The sequence below is a fragment of the Epinephelus fuscoguttatus genome, linkage group LG14 (genome assembly GCF_011397635.1).
Source record: "Epinephelus fuscoguttatus linkage group LG14, E.fuscoguttatus.final_Chr_v1".
Taxonomy (NCBI): domain Eukaryota; kingdom Metazoa; phylum Chordata; class Actinopteri; order Perciformes; family Serranidae; genus Epinephelus; species Epinephelus fuscoguttatus.
The window spans coordinates 1-16,327 of record NC_064765.1 but is presented as its reverse complement, the minus strand read 5'-3'; the positions used below and the strand labels follow the sequence as shown (position 1 = coordinate 16,327).

General features: G+C 41.0%; 1 protein-coding gene across 1 annotated transcript; it reads right to left on the bottom strand.

Annotated features, from left to right (window-relative positions):
- Positions 1-5,701: 5,701 nt before the first annotated feature.
- On the bottom strand, positions 5,702-10,053 carry LOC125900771 (uncharacterized). Its single transcript, XM_049595989.1, has 2 exons — positions 9,378-10,053; positions 5,702-7,116 (listed from the first exon to the last, which is right to left on the bottom strand). The coding sequence occupies exons 1-2, from the start codon at positions 10,005-10,007 to the stop codon at positions 7,111-7,113; spliced, it is 636 nt and encodes a 211-aa protein (XP_049451946.1). The 5' UTR covers positions 10,008-10,053; the 3' UTR covers positions 5,702-7,110.
- Between the last annotated feature and the right edge of the window lie 6,274 nt (positions 10,054-16,327).

Here is a 16,327-nt window from a genome sequence, read left to right as displayed (position 1 = left end):
AAGCTGCAACAAAAGGAAAAGTGAAAGAACTGAAGGTGTCTCAACAGAGATGGAGCTTTGTGTCAGAGACTTAGATTCTTCTCTTTAACTAGAAACAGCCTGAAATTGCTGTTGTCAAATCCACCAGACGCCTTTTGAATAAACAGTCATGTTATCATTTTAAAATCTGTGTTATTTGAAGTCAACAGAAACAAAACAAAAAAAGATGTTCAACAATCACCAACTCTGGTTTGGTCGAAATTAACCCTTAATTCACCAGTTAGATGTGACAACATGTTGCCTCTACACACACACACCAACATGACTGATGATTACTAATGAGTATGGTATGAGACATTTTGGGTCTTTCTCTTTAATTAAACTGTTAGATGTCTTGGAATCTGGTAAAAAAGCTTTGTTACTTTTTGAGGTTTCAAATGCCTGCTGAATAGATTTACAGTATATAGTAAAAACATAGTGTAATGTTGCTGAGTAATGTTAGTGCTGACATGCTGCTTGGAAACATTCATGGACTTTATTAAAACATGGTAGTCTGTTACATGGCTGTGGGTACTGACATTATAGTACGTTTAATCTACAATAGAGAATGAATAATACACTTTCAAATTTAAAGATGATGGATGGTGACCTTTCACCTACTCCCACCCTCCCCTCCCTCCTGAGTGTGGATGTGTGACATCATCATAAGGTTTTTCTCGCTCATTTACCCCTCCCTTTATGGAACCTTCTGTCAGCTAAGAGACCGTGTGTGTGTTGAGATCTGTCAATAGGTGTTCTTAGCCTCAAGCTACGGAGCACTTTTATTCGTATCATGTTTTTCTTTGAATCAATGAATCTAATCTTCTTCTTAATCGTTTGGGTGTCCGTATAACTCTTTCCTCTTGGGGTGAACACCGGGGTGAATGGTTTTTTTTTTTTTTTTTTTATTGAAAAATAGGTACAATAAAATAAAAAAAATAAATCACACTCACGTTAACTTAAATGTTTCTAATAAGGAAAATAATGTAAGGGCTTTCTTTACTTTAACAAGACTGAGAGACTTCATTCCTCCAATGAGTCTTAAAATATCCATGCATTTGTGAATGAAGAATTTTCCCAATAACAAACCGGGGTGAATGTTGTGGGAGCCAGGATGTACGGAGGGGGGAAAAGGAGATGTGCCAGACATGATTCACAATATCACGATACGGTGATGTAGTTAAAATAAATCCTCACTATCTTCTTGTTTCCCTTTCTCTTTCTCTCAAACACACACACACACACACACACACACATTCTTGTACTTGCTGCTTAGTGAGGACCGAGTAAATCGACTGACAAAGTGAGGACCGGCCTTTCTGCTTTACCTATCAACATGAAAATAGCATTTCTGGACAGTAGGTGGCACCCTTACCCTATACACTCCTTCAGGTTTTGAGAAACACAAAGTTTTCAGAAAAAGTTTTTAACCAACAAAGTGAGGACTGGAAACTTAAAGTATTTCACTGGGAATATTAACGGAGATATGCTTACTACAGGTTTATTGAGGCCAAGTTTAGCATAATTGCATACTATGATACTCTCTTTTACACATTTTAACTTCATTTAGTGATAGTGAAGTTGCATACTGAATATGCAATAATGAAATGTTTAATTTTAGACTCTGCAATTCTGAATAGCCATTTTTATTATTCATAAATTTATTATGTAAGGAGGCAAATACAACAGAGGGTCTTTTTGATATTTGACTGCTGAATATTTATGAAAAGGAAAACTGAAGATTATTTGTCAAAGACAGAAACACAGCTAGTGTAAGCAAGCACATAACTGTTAATTTTATTGCAAAAAATTGCAATGAAAAACTCAACAAACTGTTGGTAAATTGATCAATAGAAACATGGTACTTATTACTGCCAACTCAATACAAAATTTGAACACTGGCAGCTTGTAGCCAGCAGACTGGATCTTAAAGAACATATCTGCATCAAATCTCTAAACACTAGAGAAACATGAGTCATAGACCCCCAGCATTTTCTCCACTTTAAGAATTTTGTTATAGACACAGTATTTAACATCCTTCCATGTTCTGGTGCTAAGCACTGGAGACTCTTTCTCGATGCAGAGCAGATAGTCATTCTTTGCTGGTACTTTCCTGAGAGCAACAAACCATGCCATCCTTCGCTGGACTGCAGTCCTCTCCTCAAAAGACCAGCGTCGCCTTGTTCGCACTTTTGGAACACCTAAAAATAAGAAAACAGGGTTAACTGTTGGGTAGGTTCACTATTTTAACCTCTTGACTCCACCCCATTTTGTAGTGAAAACACCTAAAATGACATACCCAAATTAAAATGACTGTGTAGCTTCTGAACCGCTCTGACTACATGCATGCATGAGGTCTTGCCAGAAAGAAAACTCCCTGAAGTTTCTTGTGAAAGTGTCAGAAACACTCTAGGTGATACAGAGACAGAGTAATGGGCCTCTGAAGTCAGTAAAAAGTTGAAGATTTTGCCTAAAATAAAATAAAAAATCATTTTCAGGATGAATAACTGTCTGTGGCTTCATCTGAGTGAACATTCATCAGTGAACATTTGTTTCAAGTTTGAAGAAAATTGCTCAAAGTATGACCATTCTACAGTGTTTTTTCCATGAAAAGATCCAGGCAGAGCCCCAAATGACAAGTTGGTCATTCTGCTTCAAAACAGTACTATCAGTGATCAAACAACACTCAGCCAGCTTCAGACATTGTACCTTATTGAAATCAGGTGTGATTATGATAGCTGATGTTGTTTATGACAGAAACACCATAAAATATCACCAAATAAAGCCATATGAAACGTGAAAGTTATGATCCCACTTTCTAGACGGTGTATCTCAGCCAAAAATAGGGTTAGGAGTGAGACTGTTACCTTTTATAAAAGATCTAAGTCTCCACTCGCCGCTCCACATGAGATCGCGAGTAATCCTTTAACATTTTCTCTCGAAAAACGGCATGACATGACTTGTCACCACTCACTGCGATTTTTGGACTTCGTGTATTTAGGCTGTTCTGATGCAAAAACCATAAGGAATAAAAGAAAAATGATGCCGGATTCAGGAAGCAGAGAGCTTCCTGTTTCCGGTGACACCAAACATGACATGGTTTGATGACATAGTGCGCCTAGGAGATACCATTTAACAGAGGAGAGAGGGAGGGCGAACGCCGGTGTCTGAACGGAGTTAGAGAGGTTAAACTCAGTCTTTCTTAAAACGGTGTTTACAACATGGATATAAAGCCATTTGAAGTGAATTCAGTGTTTTCTGCCAAATGTTGATTATGATGATGAAGAGTTATCATCTTGGATGAAGGGATTCTTGACCACGATTTGGCAACTCATAACCTCCAACTGCATTAAGCCCTGTTGACGAACTGCAGCCCTGAAGTAGCAGCAGTGGAGGTTGTTAAGTTTGATGGTGAATCAGTAATGATAAGTATCTATGCTTTAAATTAATATCAGTAATTACATTAAAATTATACTGTTTAAGTGCTTATTTGCTGAGCAAACAGTGGATAAAGACAGCAGGCTCCTATTAAAGAAAAAAAAATTAAACCTAATAGCTGAGCTAAGATAATAAGGTTCTGTAATCAATCCAAAATCGATCCTCTTTGAAATAAGTATGACAAATATTCACTATTCCTCCTCTGTGGGGAGTGGATCAAGAGCAGAGTTGTTACTGCATATGGGTTATTGAGACATATGCGTTATTTAAAAGTTTAATAGGCCACAGCATGTCAACTGTTTTGTTTAATGCCAGGCTTTGTTTTATTTTGAAAATCCTCCCAGCTACAGCCTTAGCAACACTGACAGCTGTTGAGCTGTAGACTCTCAGGTAAGCGCTGATGCCCTCATGAAACATTTTAAGTTTAAGTTCAGGGGCTGACTGAAAGATAATTTAAGTGTTCATTTTCAATATCATTTAAATATGAGATTGAGTATTGTCGTGGCTATGTCATTGAAGTCTGCAGTTGTGTTGCCTAAATCAAAATCAAAGAGCTACAGAATCTCAGCTGAGATTTCAACAAAGCTCATGGCAGATCCATACAGGGGATAAGTTATTATGTGAGTGGGAATCTCTTCTCTGCTTGTTAGAAGCTTTGTTTTCAAACCAGAGCAGGTACATGGCTAGACAAACAGCAAAATATAATCATGTAATTAACCCTTTTTAATCATGAATTATAAAAGTCTCATCTCCTCATAAATTCATAATTTTATCAAATTTTGCATTTTACCTGAAATGTATAATTTTCATGTCATAATTGTGACTTTTAATCTTTGTATTTAATGACATGATTAATATCCTAGTCGATCAAAACCTGATCCCAGTGACTTGAAATTTCATCTGAGAATGTACCTATCTTATAGAAATTCATCTTACTGTCATCATTGTGTTTTATTTGCAGTCTTCTTAAGTCTCTTAACAGTTGGTCTTCTGGATGAGACGTTTTGCCTCTCTCCATCTGAGAAATATATATTAGCTCAGTGAAAGAGTTAAAGATTCAATTTCAGAGCACAGGTGTATATTGCCTGGACTCACCATCATCAGCAGCAGCATCAGCATCAACATGGTACTTTCGTTTAGCTGCAGTTTTCTTTACACTCTTCTGTCTTGTGGTGTTTGTGGGTTGCTTGTTTCCATCTGACAAAGGACACATCAAAACAGTTAAACTGTTGTCAGGTCTCAGATGCTACACATATAATCATGTTTTCTTTAAGCTTAAATCTTGTTTTGCATTTCAGATTTTGAGGTTGTGTTGGACTTTGCAACACCAGAACTTACCCTCATCATCATGTCTCTGTGCTTGCTTTCGGCGCTGAACATGAGAACTTGTGGGGGTTAGGGAAGGGGAACTGAACCCATCCCCCATAGGGGACAGGAGGTGCACGGGCCATCCCCCAGGACCGCCCGCCACCCTGGAACCCCCAGTTATCTTGACGGGGGCGCTGGCCACGTCTGCCATAGCGGACTGTGGTCCAGCCCCCTCTGTCATCCCAAGAACCCATTGGGTTTCTTTTATAATTATTGCTCTGTGTGTTTTTATCTTTGGTATACTAATGAAATATTTTACTGTATAGAATTTTATATGAAATGTATATAATGTTTATGAAATAAAATGTATGTGTCAAATAAAATGAAATGAAATTATGAAATAAAAGTGTCCCCAATTCGGGTTTAATGAAATAAAGGTGTCCCAAAAATGGGCTTAATCTAAACAAAAATGTCCCTAAAAACGGGTTATATAAAATAAAATGTCCCAAGAATGGGCTTTTTTAATAAACAATAAGTGTGTCCGAATGCGACGTTTCGGTCCTATGTGGACCTTCTTCAGGCAGGACACACTACAAAGAAAAACTCCTGATCTGGGCTCTCTAAGAAGATGGTTACCCTTCGGAGGTCTGAGCTAAAGTGAGCTCCTGGCAGGCTGTCCCTCCCTTTTATAGTCTCCGCCCCCTGTGTCTAAAACCATGAATTATATTTATCTTCTAAAGCTGTTTGTAGTTTTTAACCTTATATCTACCCCATGAAATAGAACATACCCCAAATTGTAGTTTTAATAATTTTTATAACCCCTTTTTTTTTAAAAAATGAATGCCAAATGATATGAAATTTTAAAATTTTAAAATTTTAACCCTATAAATGCCAATTAGTATGAAATTTTATAATTTAAACCTTACTATGAGGTTAGGGTGAAGGGAGTTGAGCCTCAACGTCGGAGACGGCGAGGCTGAAGGGCACAGTCCATCATCCCCCCTCCCAGAGTCCCATCCCATCGTCAGAAGTGTGTTGGGGGTCAAAGGTCAAGTTCCAGTCGCGGGTGTATTTGGAGTCAAGGTAAGTCCAAGGTAAGTCCAAGGTAGGTAAAGGCCAATTTGGGTTCCAATTAAGTGTTGGGGTACCAATGATTTTAGTGTAGTCTAGGGCCCGTGCGGAATGTGGTTTTAGGGTCAAAGGTCACGTCCATTGTGGTAGACTGTAGACAATTTGGGTTCAGATTAAAATGTCCAGTAGCGTTGGGTTTGGTTAGGATTAGGGCCCGTCAGGGGTGTGGTTAGGGTCAGGGGTCACGTCCAGGTCGTAGTGGAATAGAGTCAAATTGGGTTCCCGTTGAAAGCCAGGGTCCCCTATAGGTTAGGTTTAGGGTTCATGACAGGGTCAGGGTCCGGATTGAAGTGGTGAGGCCGGTCGTGAGCAGGCGTGTGGTTAGGATGAGGGCTGGGATGGCACGGTCCCTCAGTAAACAATAAACATTAACCACATCAAACATTAACAACATGAAGCATTGACAGTAGAGGGACTGCCATATTGTTTGGTTCCATTTTTGATTAGGACACTGGGTCCCAAAAGTGTCCGGGAGGTGGCTCCAATCCTTCTCCGTAGTTGAGGTGTGGAGACCCACCAAGGTGAAGGGACCAGGGTCCTGCCTGGGTCTTTGGTTGGGGTGAGGGCTGAATCAGTACAGTCACATCACAAATCATAATAATCAAAAACCAAAAAATGTCTATATATGTACAGCCATATATGTGTGTGTATGTAGGAAAGCAATCGTAGGGAAACTGCCTATTAGTTTGTGTTGCTTTTATATCCCAAAGATGTGGTTGGAGGGCGTGAGGGAGGCGGATGCCTGTTCCCCGTGAAATTGAAGGCTGGAGGCAAGCCTAGATGGAGGGGCAAGGGTCCTGAGCCCTGGTTGTGGTTAGGGTGAAGGCTGAAATCATACAGTCACATCACAAATCATAATAAAACATAATGCGAGGGAAACCGCATCATTGTTTGGTCTCCGTTCGGGTCTCGAAGACCTGGTAGGAGGGTGTGGAAGAGGCGGATGCTTGCACCCTATGAACCTGGAGGCTGGAGGCAGGCCTAGGTGGACCTGTAATTGTGGTTAGGGTGAGGGCCAAAATTGTACAGGCACATGGTAAATAATAAAACAACATAAATAATAGCGAGACCAAAAAATTGTTAGGTTTCACGTTGCCTCTAGATTCCGTGGTGGGAGGGTGTGCAGGAGGCGGATCCCTGTCCTCTCTAAAGTCATTGGCTGGAGGCAGGCCTAGGTGAAGGGGCAAGGGTCATAGGCAGGTCTCGCGGTTGGGTTCAGGTCTGAAACAATAGAGTCACACAACAGTAAATCACAAGGAAACACATCATTGTTCGGTCCCATTGTTCATTTTTCATTTAGGCCATGCGGTTGGAGTGTGTCCAGGAGGCGGATCCATTTTCTTTCAGCCCTTCTGCGTTGCGCCGTGGACCAACGTGGGTTGGTCTCCAGGACCGTGGTCCTCAAGGCAGTCCAGCCATGTTGTATGAAATGCTGTATGACTGGTATTTGTGTGTTGTGTTGTTTACAAATGTTGTATTTGTATTGGTAAAATCTCACTCTGATTGTGTTACCTGTCTCTCCGACATACTGCATGTGACAGTTAGTGCAAAAAATTAAATATACACAGTTTCTGGAGCCAATGGTGGTTCCCCCTTGTGTTCTAAAAACATTATTATTAATTGTGTTGCATACCCAGAGGCGATGCTGAAAAAATTCCCCGTGTCTTGTGGACTTAGGGTCCCCCAGTGGTTTTAATTTGGCTCTCACTAAATAATCTTGTAAATTTCTGTTCCTTCTGTATGCAGGAATAAGTCTGTGATCCTGGAGCAGGTGAGAATCCCCAATTCCCTGGTGAAAATTGCTCTTCACCTTCCTGATTAGTCTGACTGCAGATGTGGAATAATTGGTAATAATTGGGAGAGGAGAAGAGGCCCAAATAGGTCTGGTCTGTTTGAAAGTCCTGAATGATTTTCTTAAGAAGGAGCGAGAGTACCCTCTGGTGGCCAAAGTGGAGAATAACACTTTAGTGGCTGATCTGAAGTCTTCCTCTCTAGTGCAGACCCTGTAAAATCTGAGGAGCTGGGATTTAACAATGCCTGAATAAGTGTGTTTTGGATGATAACTGGCCTTGTGAAGTAGGGAGTGTGTGTCTGTGTTTTTAAAAAATATTTTGATGTCCAATTTGTGTGTCTGTGAAAAGTTAGGACCTTTGTACGTAGTAGTGTCCAAGAAATCAACAGAGGTGAAATTAATAGTGGCTTTTAATTTTATGGAGGGATTGTGGTCATTGAGCAGAGTTAAAAATGTATCAAAATCCTCCCTGTGGTGGTTCCAGATTCCCCAGATATCATCTAGATATCTGTAATAATAGAGGGGTTTTTTGGGGGAAGTTTGTAGTGCTGTCTGTTCCCATTCAGCCATAAAAATATTAGCATAGGCCGGTGCAAATTTCTTGCCCATCGCCGTGCCTTTAGTCTGCAGGAAAAATTTACCGTTAAACTCAAAGTCATTACGGGTTAGGTTTATTTGTAACAATTCTAATAATTCCTTGTCTGGTCTTTTAGAGTCAGGATATTTAAAGAAAATGTTTTTTATGGCTTGAATGCCCTGTGGGATATCAATATTTGTATAAAGGCTGTCAATGTCCATAGTAAAAAGAAACGAGTCTGGAGGAACAGAAATTTGTTTTATTTTTTCAATAAAATCATAGGTGTCTTTGATGTAACTTGGGTGTTTGACAGAGAGGGGATTGAGGTAAAAATCGAGATACTCTGCTGTAAAATAGGTTTCACTGTTGCAATCTGATACAATGGGTCTGCCAGGAGGGATTTCATGGGGTTTGCTCCATTTGTCAGGCTCCTTATGGATTTTGGGCAGCATATAGAAACGTCTGGGTCTTGGTTCTCCATTGCCAATTAAATATGTTTTTTGTTTAGCATTAATAAATTTTTTGTCATACAATTTTTGTATGGTCTTTTCTACCATGGGGATAGTTTGTAAATAAATGGGTGTTGTGATTTGGGTGTAATAATTTTTATCTGACAATTGTCTGTGTCCCTCCCACACATACTGGTCCCGGTCCATTACAACCACTGCACTACCCTTGTCGGCTGGTTTAATGACTAGAAATTCGTTATTTTGTAAGGACTTTAGAGCCTCTATTTCAGGTTTGGTAAGATTGGGTTTATTTCTGATTATTTTAAATTTGGTGTCAAAATGTTGTATATCCTGCTGAATAATTTTCCTAATGTTATCTGGCAGTTTCGCTAATGGAGGGGTCCAGTCAGATTTTGGAGTAAATGGTGGGGGGTCGGAGTCTCTCTCCATCAAAGTAAGCTACGATCTTTAATTTCCTGTGGTACTGTTGGAGGTCAAATCTGGTGCTCTGTACCAGATTTTTGTGCTGCCCTGGTGGGGATAAACGTGAGACCTTTGCTCAATAAAGAGAGCTGTGCTGGGGACAGTATACATTTTTTACTGAGGTTGATAACAGTTTTATTCCCCTCCTGAGGTGGCAGGTTCATGGGGATTCTCAGTTTACCTGCTGGGACCAGTGCTGGAGTAGCCTAGTCGCTGTGGCATGGGTCCAGTGGATCCCGTCCCTCTCCGTGGAGAATTGGCTCCTGAGGAGTTCAGGAATAAATAAATGGTTAGACCTTATGTATTTGTTGAGTGCATGTAGGTGCATTTGTTCCCGCTGGGGTAGGCCTCTAGAAAAATTAATGAGAGGTAGCCAGATCTCAGCCCGTGGGAATTTGGTTTTGGCCACTTTGATGAGCCTCTGCAGGTCTTTTATAGATGTCTGTGTGCTTTGGGTTCTACTGTTTAGGCCCAGAGACAGGATCAGTGTCTCTACCATGGGGACTGGGTCCATTTTGGAAAGGACGCCCTGTATGTGTCTGAAGGAGGCTCCCGGGAAGCTATCTATCTGCAGGTCCGTTACTTTAAAGGGTGGGAATCTAGCGACGTTAGAATCACCCAGAATGAGCCATTTTTCCCTCACTGCTAGGCTCCAGTTTTTAATTTTGTAAGTGGTGTTAATGTGTCTGGTGGGCCTGCGTGTGGGTGTGGCTGGTGTTATTGTAGGTTCAAGTGTGGTGTGTGTTGCACCTGTACTGGGTCTGCCAAAGTCAATCTGAGACTGGAAAATGTTTCTGCGCAGAGGAGTCATGGAAGTACGTGGCAGAAGGTTGATCTCTTCAGGAGAATCCCCCAGGAGCTGGCGTCTGAGGGGGAGGGCGTCTGAGGCGCGGCGGCCGTGGGCGGCTGCGACGCCCCAGAGGTTGACCGCGGGAGAGTGGATTTGGGGAGCGCTGGTCTCCGAGGTGTGGATGCAGGTGGCTGAGGGCCGTAGCCCGTTGTCTGCGTCGGGTGCTGCGCGTCCGGTGGAAGCGAGGTCGTCTGGAGAGCAGGTGAGGACACCTCCTTGGCTGGTCTGGCGCGGAAGGTGCGCCTAGGTCTCTGCTCCTTGGGAGTGGCAGGAGGATCCAAGGTGAGGACCGGTGATGGAGGAGGGGGAGGAGGAGGAGGAGATGGTGTGGGGGGCATTACCTGGGGGTCCCCAGGCTGTGGGGGCGGTGAGTGGTCCGGTGTGGCGCCGGCCCGTGCCGTCACGGTGGGTCGTATGGTCTGGGAAAGAGGTAGAGGGGGTGAGGGTGGTGGTGGTGGTGGAGGCGGGGGCACTGATTGGTGTGCCCCTGTAGGTGCCGCGGCACCTGTGTGATCACCCGGGACATGTACTGGGGCTGATACCCCCCTGTCAGCCTGTCTGGCTATGAGTAGGGCCTCTGTGCGCTCTACTGTGTCAGAAAGGAGCCGTCTACCCAGGTTGCGTCTAGCCCAGTTAGCTGCTATGTCAAACGGCTGTTGCCAGTCTGGGCTGGGAAGGGCGAACAGCTCGTCAATCTGCTGTTCGATAAGCTCTGAGTAATGGTCTCTCAAAATTAGCATGGTGGTCAGCGCCCAATTTTTGGCATTACCACAAATCAAGTCAATTGTTTTATCGGTGGGTGTTGCTGGCTTAATAAGTGTGGACAAGGTATGTGTCATTTTATTAATAGTGACAGGAGGGTGGTCTTGGGACGCATTTTGCAAGTGGTGCATTCCTTTAATGAGTCTGTGGATAATGCGTACCTTAGTGGTAAAATCAGGGTCGGTGGAGTGTGGAGCCGCCGGTCCCGGCTGGGTAGCGGCGAGAGTAGGGTCCCTACCCTGTAGTGCGGCGGCTGCGCGCTGGTCCGTGGTGGCGGAGGATCGCCACCAGCGCCCGCTGGGGGCTCCTCTCCCCCGGGTTCGGGAGTCAAGCTGAGGGCGCTGGTTCTGCTGGAAGGTGGGTTGAGAGCGCTGGTTCTGCTGGAAGGTGGGTTGAGAGCGCTGGTTCCGCTGGAAGGTGGGTTGAGAGCGCTGGTGCTGCTGGAAGGTGAGTGGAGAGCGCTGGTTCTGCTGGAAGGTGGATTGAGAGCGCTGGTCCCGCTGGAAGGTGGGTAGAGAGCGCCGGTTCTGCTGGAAGGTGGGTTGAGAGCGCTGGTGCTGCTGGAAGGTGAGTTGAGAGCGCTGGTTCTGCTGGAAGGTGAGTTGAGAGCGCTGGTTCTGCTGGAAGGTGGATTGAGAGCGCTGGTCCCGCTGGAAGGTGGGTAGAGAGCGCTGGTTCTGCTGGAAGGTGGGTTGAGAGCGCCGGTACTGTTGGAAGCGCTGGATCTGGTGGTAAGAGGGTACGGGAGGCCCGTACTGCTGCGGGCGGTCGCCCCGAGGCCTGGAACGGGAGGTGGAAGGGGAGGGCGCATCGCGCCCCAGTGGTCTGCGGGTCACCGAAGCATATGAGGGTCTGTAGCTGCTGGGCCTGATGTCAAGACGGGTGTCGGTGTCATACCTGCTGGAGGGCCGCGGCTCTGGATACCTGCCCTCTCTCCGTCGGCGGCCATAAAGCACAGTGGTCCAGCCCTCGTCATCATGCTCGGCCCACATGGTCGAGATCGGGGTTTGTGAGGCAACAAAAATCAACAAAAAAGACTCCGGAGCAGAGCTCTGATTCACTGAATTTTATTGCTCCCACTTTGAAGCACAAAAGAAACTGCTACGTTTCGGTATAGTTGAACCTTCTTCAGGCGAATGTTGCTAACGCTAACGAGCTATGCTAATGCTAACGAGCTATGCTACAGCGTGCGTGTCGAGATGGCGTCCAAGGCCAAAAGAAGGAAATGGAGCGGAGCGGAGGAGGAAGTAGCGTGACAGGTCATGGGTCACCGTCTTAAAGGGGAACTCCCACTGCCGCTGTATGATATTGTTATTTTTAAAGACATAAATATTAAATGAATTTATTGCTCGTGTCTTACTGTGGTAGTGTCTTTTTTGGATTAATTTAATTTATTTAAAATTGTGTTTTAATGTCATCCAATTGTAATTATGAATTGAGTACTGTGTTTGTCTTTTTATTAAATTAATTTTAACAAGATTTTTTTAATTGTGTTTTAGCACTGTCCCACTGTTAATTAATTATGAAATATCAATTAAATTCTGTGGTTGTGTCTTTGTTGGATTAATTTAAAAAAATTTTTTTGAAAATGTATTTCTGTGTTGTCCAATTGTACTTAATGTAAAAGGTATGAATTGAACTTCCAGGTATCATGAATTATTAATCATAATATATAGACCACTCCTTCTAAGGGCATGGACGGTAAGTACTGCAGCAGTACAGGCATAAGTTCAATAATAAACAGAAACAATGAGCATGACATCCTATCATGAGCTGATGTCAACATTATCCTATCATATCTGAATGCAAGATCATCCTAACATGGGTAAATGCAAACATCATAATACCATATGTAAGTGTAATTATAACATCTTGCAATACTGGGTGAGTGTCAACATCATCCCAAATCAAGGTCCATAAAGCCTGGGAGGGACCATACAGGCATCATCACATACAATCATAAATAACTGTAACCCATAGTGACCTGTCATATGTTAGGGTGTGGCCCCAATAGGTTCTATGTAAGTAGGTTAAAGAAGAAGAATAAAGAAGAAGAAGAAGAAGAAGAGAAGAAGCAAAGCAAGAAGTTGTTAGTTAAAGAAAGAAGGGTTAAAGAAAGAAGAAAGAAGAAGAAGAAAGAAGTTAAAGTTAGGTTAAAGAAGAGAGAGAAGAAGAAGAAGAAGAAGAGAAGAAAGAAGAAGAAAGTAAAGAAGAAAGAAGAAGAAGAAGAAGGCAGTTAGAAGAAGAAAGAAGAAGTTAGGTTAGAAGAGAGAGAAGAAAGAAGAAGAAGAAGAAAAGAAGAAGAAGAAAGAAGTTAGAGAGAAGAAGGTTGTGCTGTGGTGCTAGGTTAGGTTAGGAAGAAGAAGAAAAAAGAAGAAGAAGTTGTTAAAGAAGAAGAAAGAAGTGTTAGTGGTTGTGCTAAAGAAGAAGAAGTAAGAAGAAGAAGTTAAAGAAGAAGAAGAAGAAGAAGAAGAAGAAGAAGAAGAAAGAAGTAGGTTAGAAGAAGAAGAAGAAGAAGAAAGTTAGGTTAGGTTAAGAAGAAGTTAGTTAAAGAAGAAGAAGAAGAAGAAGAAGAAGTTAGGTTAAGAAGAAGAAGAAGGTTGTGAGTTAAGTTAAAGAAGAAGAAGAAGAAGAAGTTAAAGAAGAAGTTAGAAGAAGAAGAAGAAGCAGTAGTTGTGAAGAAGTTGTGCTAAAGAAGAAAGTTAAAGAAGAAGAAGAAGTTGTGCTAGAAGAAGAAGAAGAAGAAGTTAAAGAGAAGTTAGAAGAAGAAGAAGAAGAAAAGAAGAAGAAGAAGAAGTTAAGAAGAAAGAAGAAGAAGAAGAAGAAGAAGAAGAAGAAGAAGAAGAAGAAGAAGAAGAAGAAGAAGTTAAGTTAAAGAAGAAGTTAGCTGTGGTTGTGCTAGTTGTAGGCTAGGCAAGAGTTGTGTTGTGCTAGGCTAGAAGTTGAAGAAGAAAGCAGTTGTGCTAGAAAGGGAAGAAAAGAAGAAGAAGAAGAAGAAGAAGAAGAAAGAAGAAGTTAGGTTAAGAAGAAGAAGAAGAAGAAAGAAGAAGAAGAAGTTAGGTTAGGTTAGGTTAGGTTAAAGAAGAAGAAGAAGTTAAGAAGAAGAAGAAGAAGAAGAAGAAGTAGAAGATGAAGAAGAAGAAGAAGTAGTTAAAGAAGAAGAAGAAGTTAGAAGTAAAGAAAGAAGAAGGCCAGTGCTAGAGAAGTTGAAAGAAGAAGTTAAAGAAGAAGAAGCTAGTTAAGAAGAAGAAGAAGAAGAGTTGTGTTAGGTTGTTGAAGAAAGAAGAAGGTAAAGAAGTTAAGAAGTTAAAGAGGTTAGAAGTTAAGAAGAAGAAGAAGAAAGAAGAAGAAGTTAAAGAAGAAGAAGAAGAAGAAGAAGAAGAAAGAAGAAGAAGAAAGAAGAAGAAGAAGAAGAAGCTAAAGAAGAGTTGTGAGGTTAAAGAAGAAGAAGTAAAGAAGAAGAAGAAGAAGAGCTGTGAAGTGCTAGGCCAGAGTTGGAAGTTGTGTTGTGCTAGAAAGTTGTGTTGTGTTAAAGAAGAAGAAGAAAGAAGAAGAAAGAAGAAGAAGAAGAAAGAAGTTAAAGAAGAAGAAGAAGAAGAAGTTAAAGAAGAAGTTAGGTTAAAGTTAAAGTAGTTAAAGAAGAAGAAGAAGAAGAAGAAGAAGAAAGAAGAAGAAGAAGAAGAAGAAGAAGAAGAAAGAAGAAAGAAGAAGAAGTTGTAAGAAGAGTTAGGCTAGGCTAGGCCAAAGAAAGAAGAAGAAGAAGTTAGGTGTGGTTAGCAGTTGTGCTGTGCTAAAGAAGAAGAAGCAAAGAAAGAAGAAGAAGTTAAAGAAGTTGTTAGGTTAAAGAAGAAAAGAAGAAGAAGAAGAAGAATAGGTTAAAGAAGAAGAAAGAAGAAGTTAGTTAAAGAAGAAGTTGTGTTAAAGAAGAAGAAGAAGAAGAAGAAAGAAGAAGCAGTTGTAAGTTAGGTTAAAGAAGAAGAAGAAGAAGAAAGAAGTTAGGTTGTAAGAAGAAGAAGAAGAAGAAGAAGAAAGAAGAAGAAGAAGAAAGAAGTAGCTAGAGTTGAAGAAGTTGTGCTAAGAAGAAGCTAGCAGTTAAAGAAGAAGAAGAAGAAGAAGAAGAAGAAGAAGAAGAAGAGAAGAAGAAGAAGAAGAAGAAGTTGCTAGTTAAGAAGAAGAAGAAGAAGTTAGGTTGAAGAAGAAGAAGAAGAAAGAAAGAAGTTAGGTTAAAGAAGAAGAAGAAAGAAAGAAGAAGAAGAAGAAGAAGAAGAAGTTAGAAAGAAGAAGAAGAAGTTGAAGAAGCAAAGAAGAAGAAGAAGAGTTGTGTTGTGTTGTGCAGCTGTTAAAGAAGAAGAAGAAGAAGAAGAAGTTGGTTAAAGAAGAAAGAAGAAGTTAGTTAAAGAAGAAGTAAAGAAGAAGAAGAAGAAGAAGTTAGGTTAAAGAAGAAGAGTTAAAGAAGAAAGAAGAAGAAGAAGTTAAAGAAGAAGAAGAAGAAGAAGAAGAAGAAGAAGAAAGAAGAAGAAGAAGAAGTAGGTTAAAGAAGAAGAAGTTAAAGAAGAAGAAGAAGAAGAGAGTGCTAAAGAAGAGGTTAAGAAGAGTTAAAGCAGTTGTGCTAAAGAAGAAGAAAGAAGTTGTGTTGTGTTGTAAAGAAGAAGAAAGTTAAGTTAAAGAAGAAGAAAGAAGAAGAAGAAGAAGAAGAAGAAGAAAGAAGAAGAAAGAAGAAGAAGAAGAAGTGTTAGAAGTTAAAGAAGAAGAAGAAGAGTTAAGAAGAAGAAGAAGAAGAAGAAGTTAAAGAAGAAGAAGAAGAAGAAGAAGTTAAAGAAGAAAGAAAGAAGAAGAAGAAGAAGAGAAAGAAAGAAGTAGGGTTGTGCTGTGTTGAAAGAAGTGTTGTGCTAGTTAAGAAGAGCTAGGCAAAGAAGAAGAAGTTAAAGAAGAAGAAAGAAGAAGAAGAAGAAGAAGTTAAAGAAGAAGGTTAAAGAAGTTAGTTAAGAAGAAAGAAGGAAGTTAAAAGAAGTAGGTTAAGAAGAAGAAGAAGAAGAAGAAGTTAAAGAAGAAGAAGAAGAAGAAGAGAGGAAAGAAGAAGAAGAAGAAGAAAAGAAGAAAGAAGTTGTGCTAGTTGTGCTAGTTGTAAGTGTTAAAGAAGAAGAAGAAGTTGGGTTAAGAAGAAGAAGAAGAGTTGTGTTAAAGAAAGAAGTTAGGTTAAAGAAGAAGAAGAAGAAAGAAGTTAAAGAAGAAGAAGAAGAAGTTAGGTTAAGGTTAAAGAAGAAGAAGAAGAAGTAAAGAAGAAGAAGAAGAAGAAGAAGAAAGAAGAAGAAGAAGAAGAAGAAGAAGTTGTGCTAGGAGAAGAGAGAGGAGGTTAGGAGAAGAGTTAGTAAAGAAAAGAAAGAAGAAGAAGTTTGTGCTAGGTTGTGCTAGAAGGTTAAAGAAGAAGAGGTTAAAGAAGAAGAGGTTAGGCTAGGTTAGAAAGAAGAAGAAGAAGTTAGGCTAGAAGAAGAAGTTAAAGAAAGAAAGAAGAAGAGTTA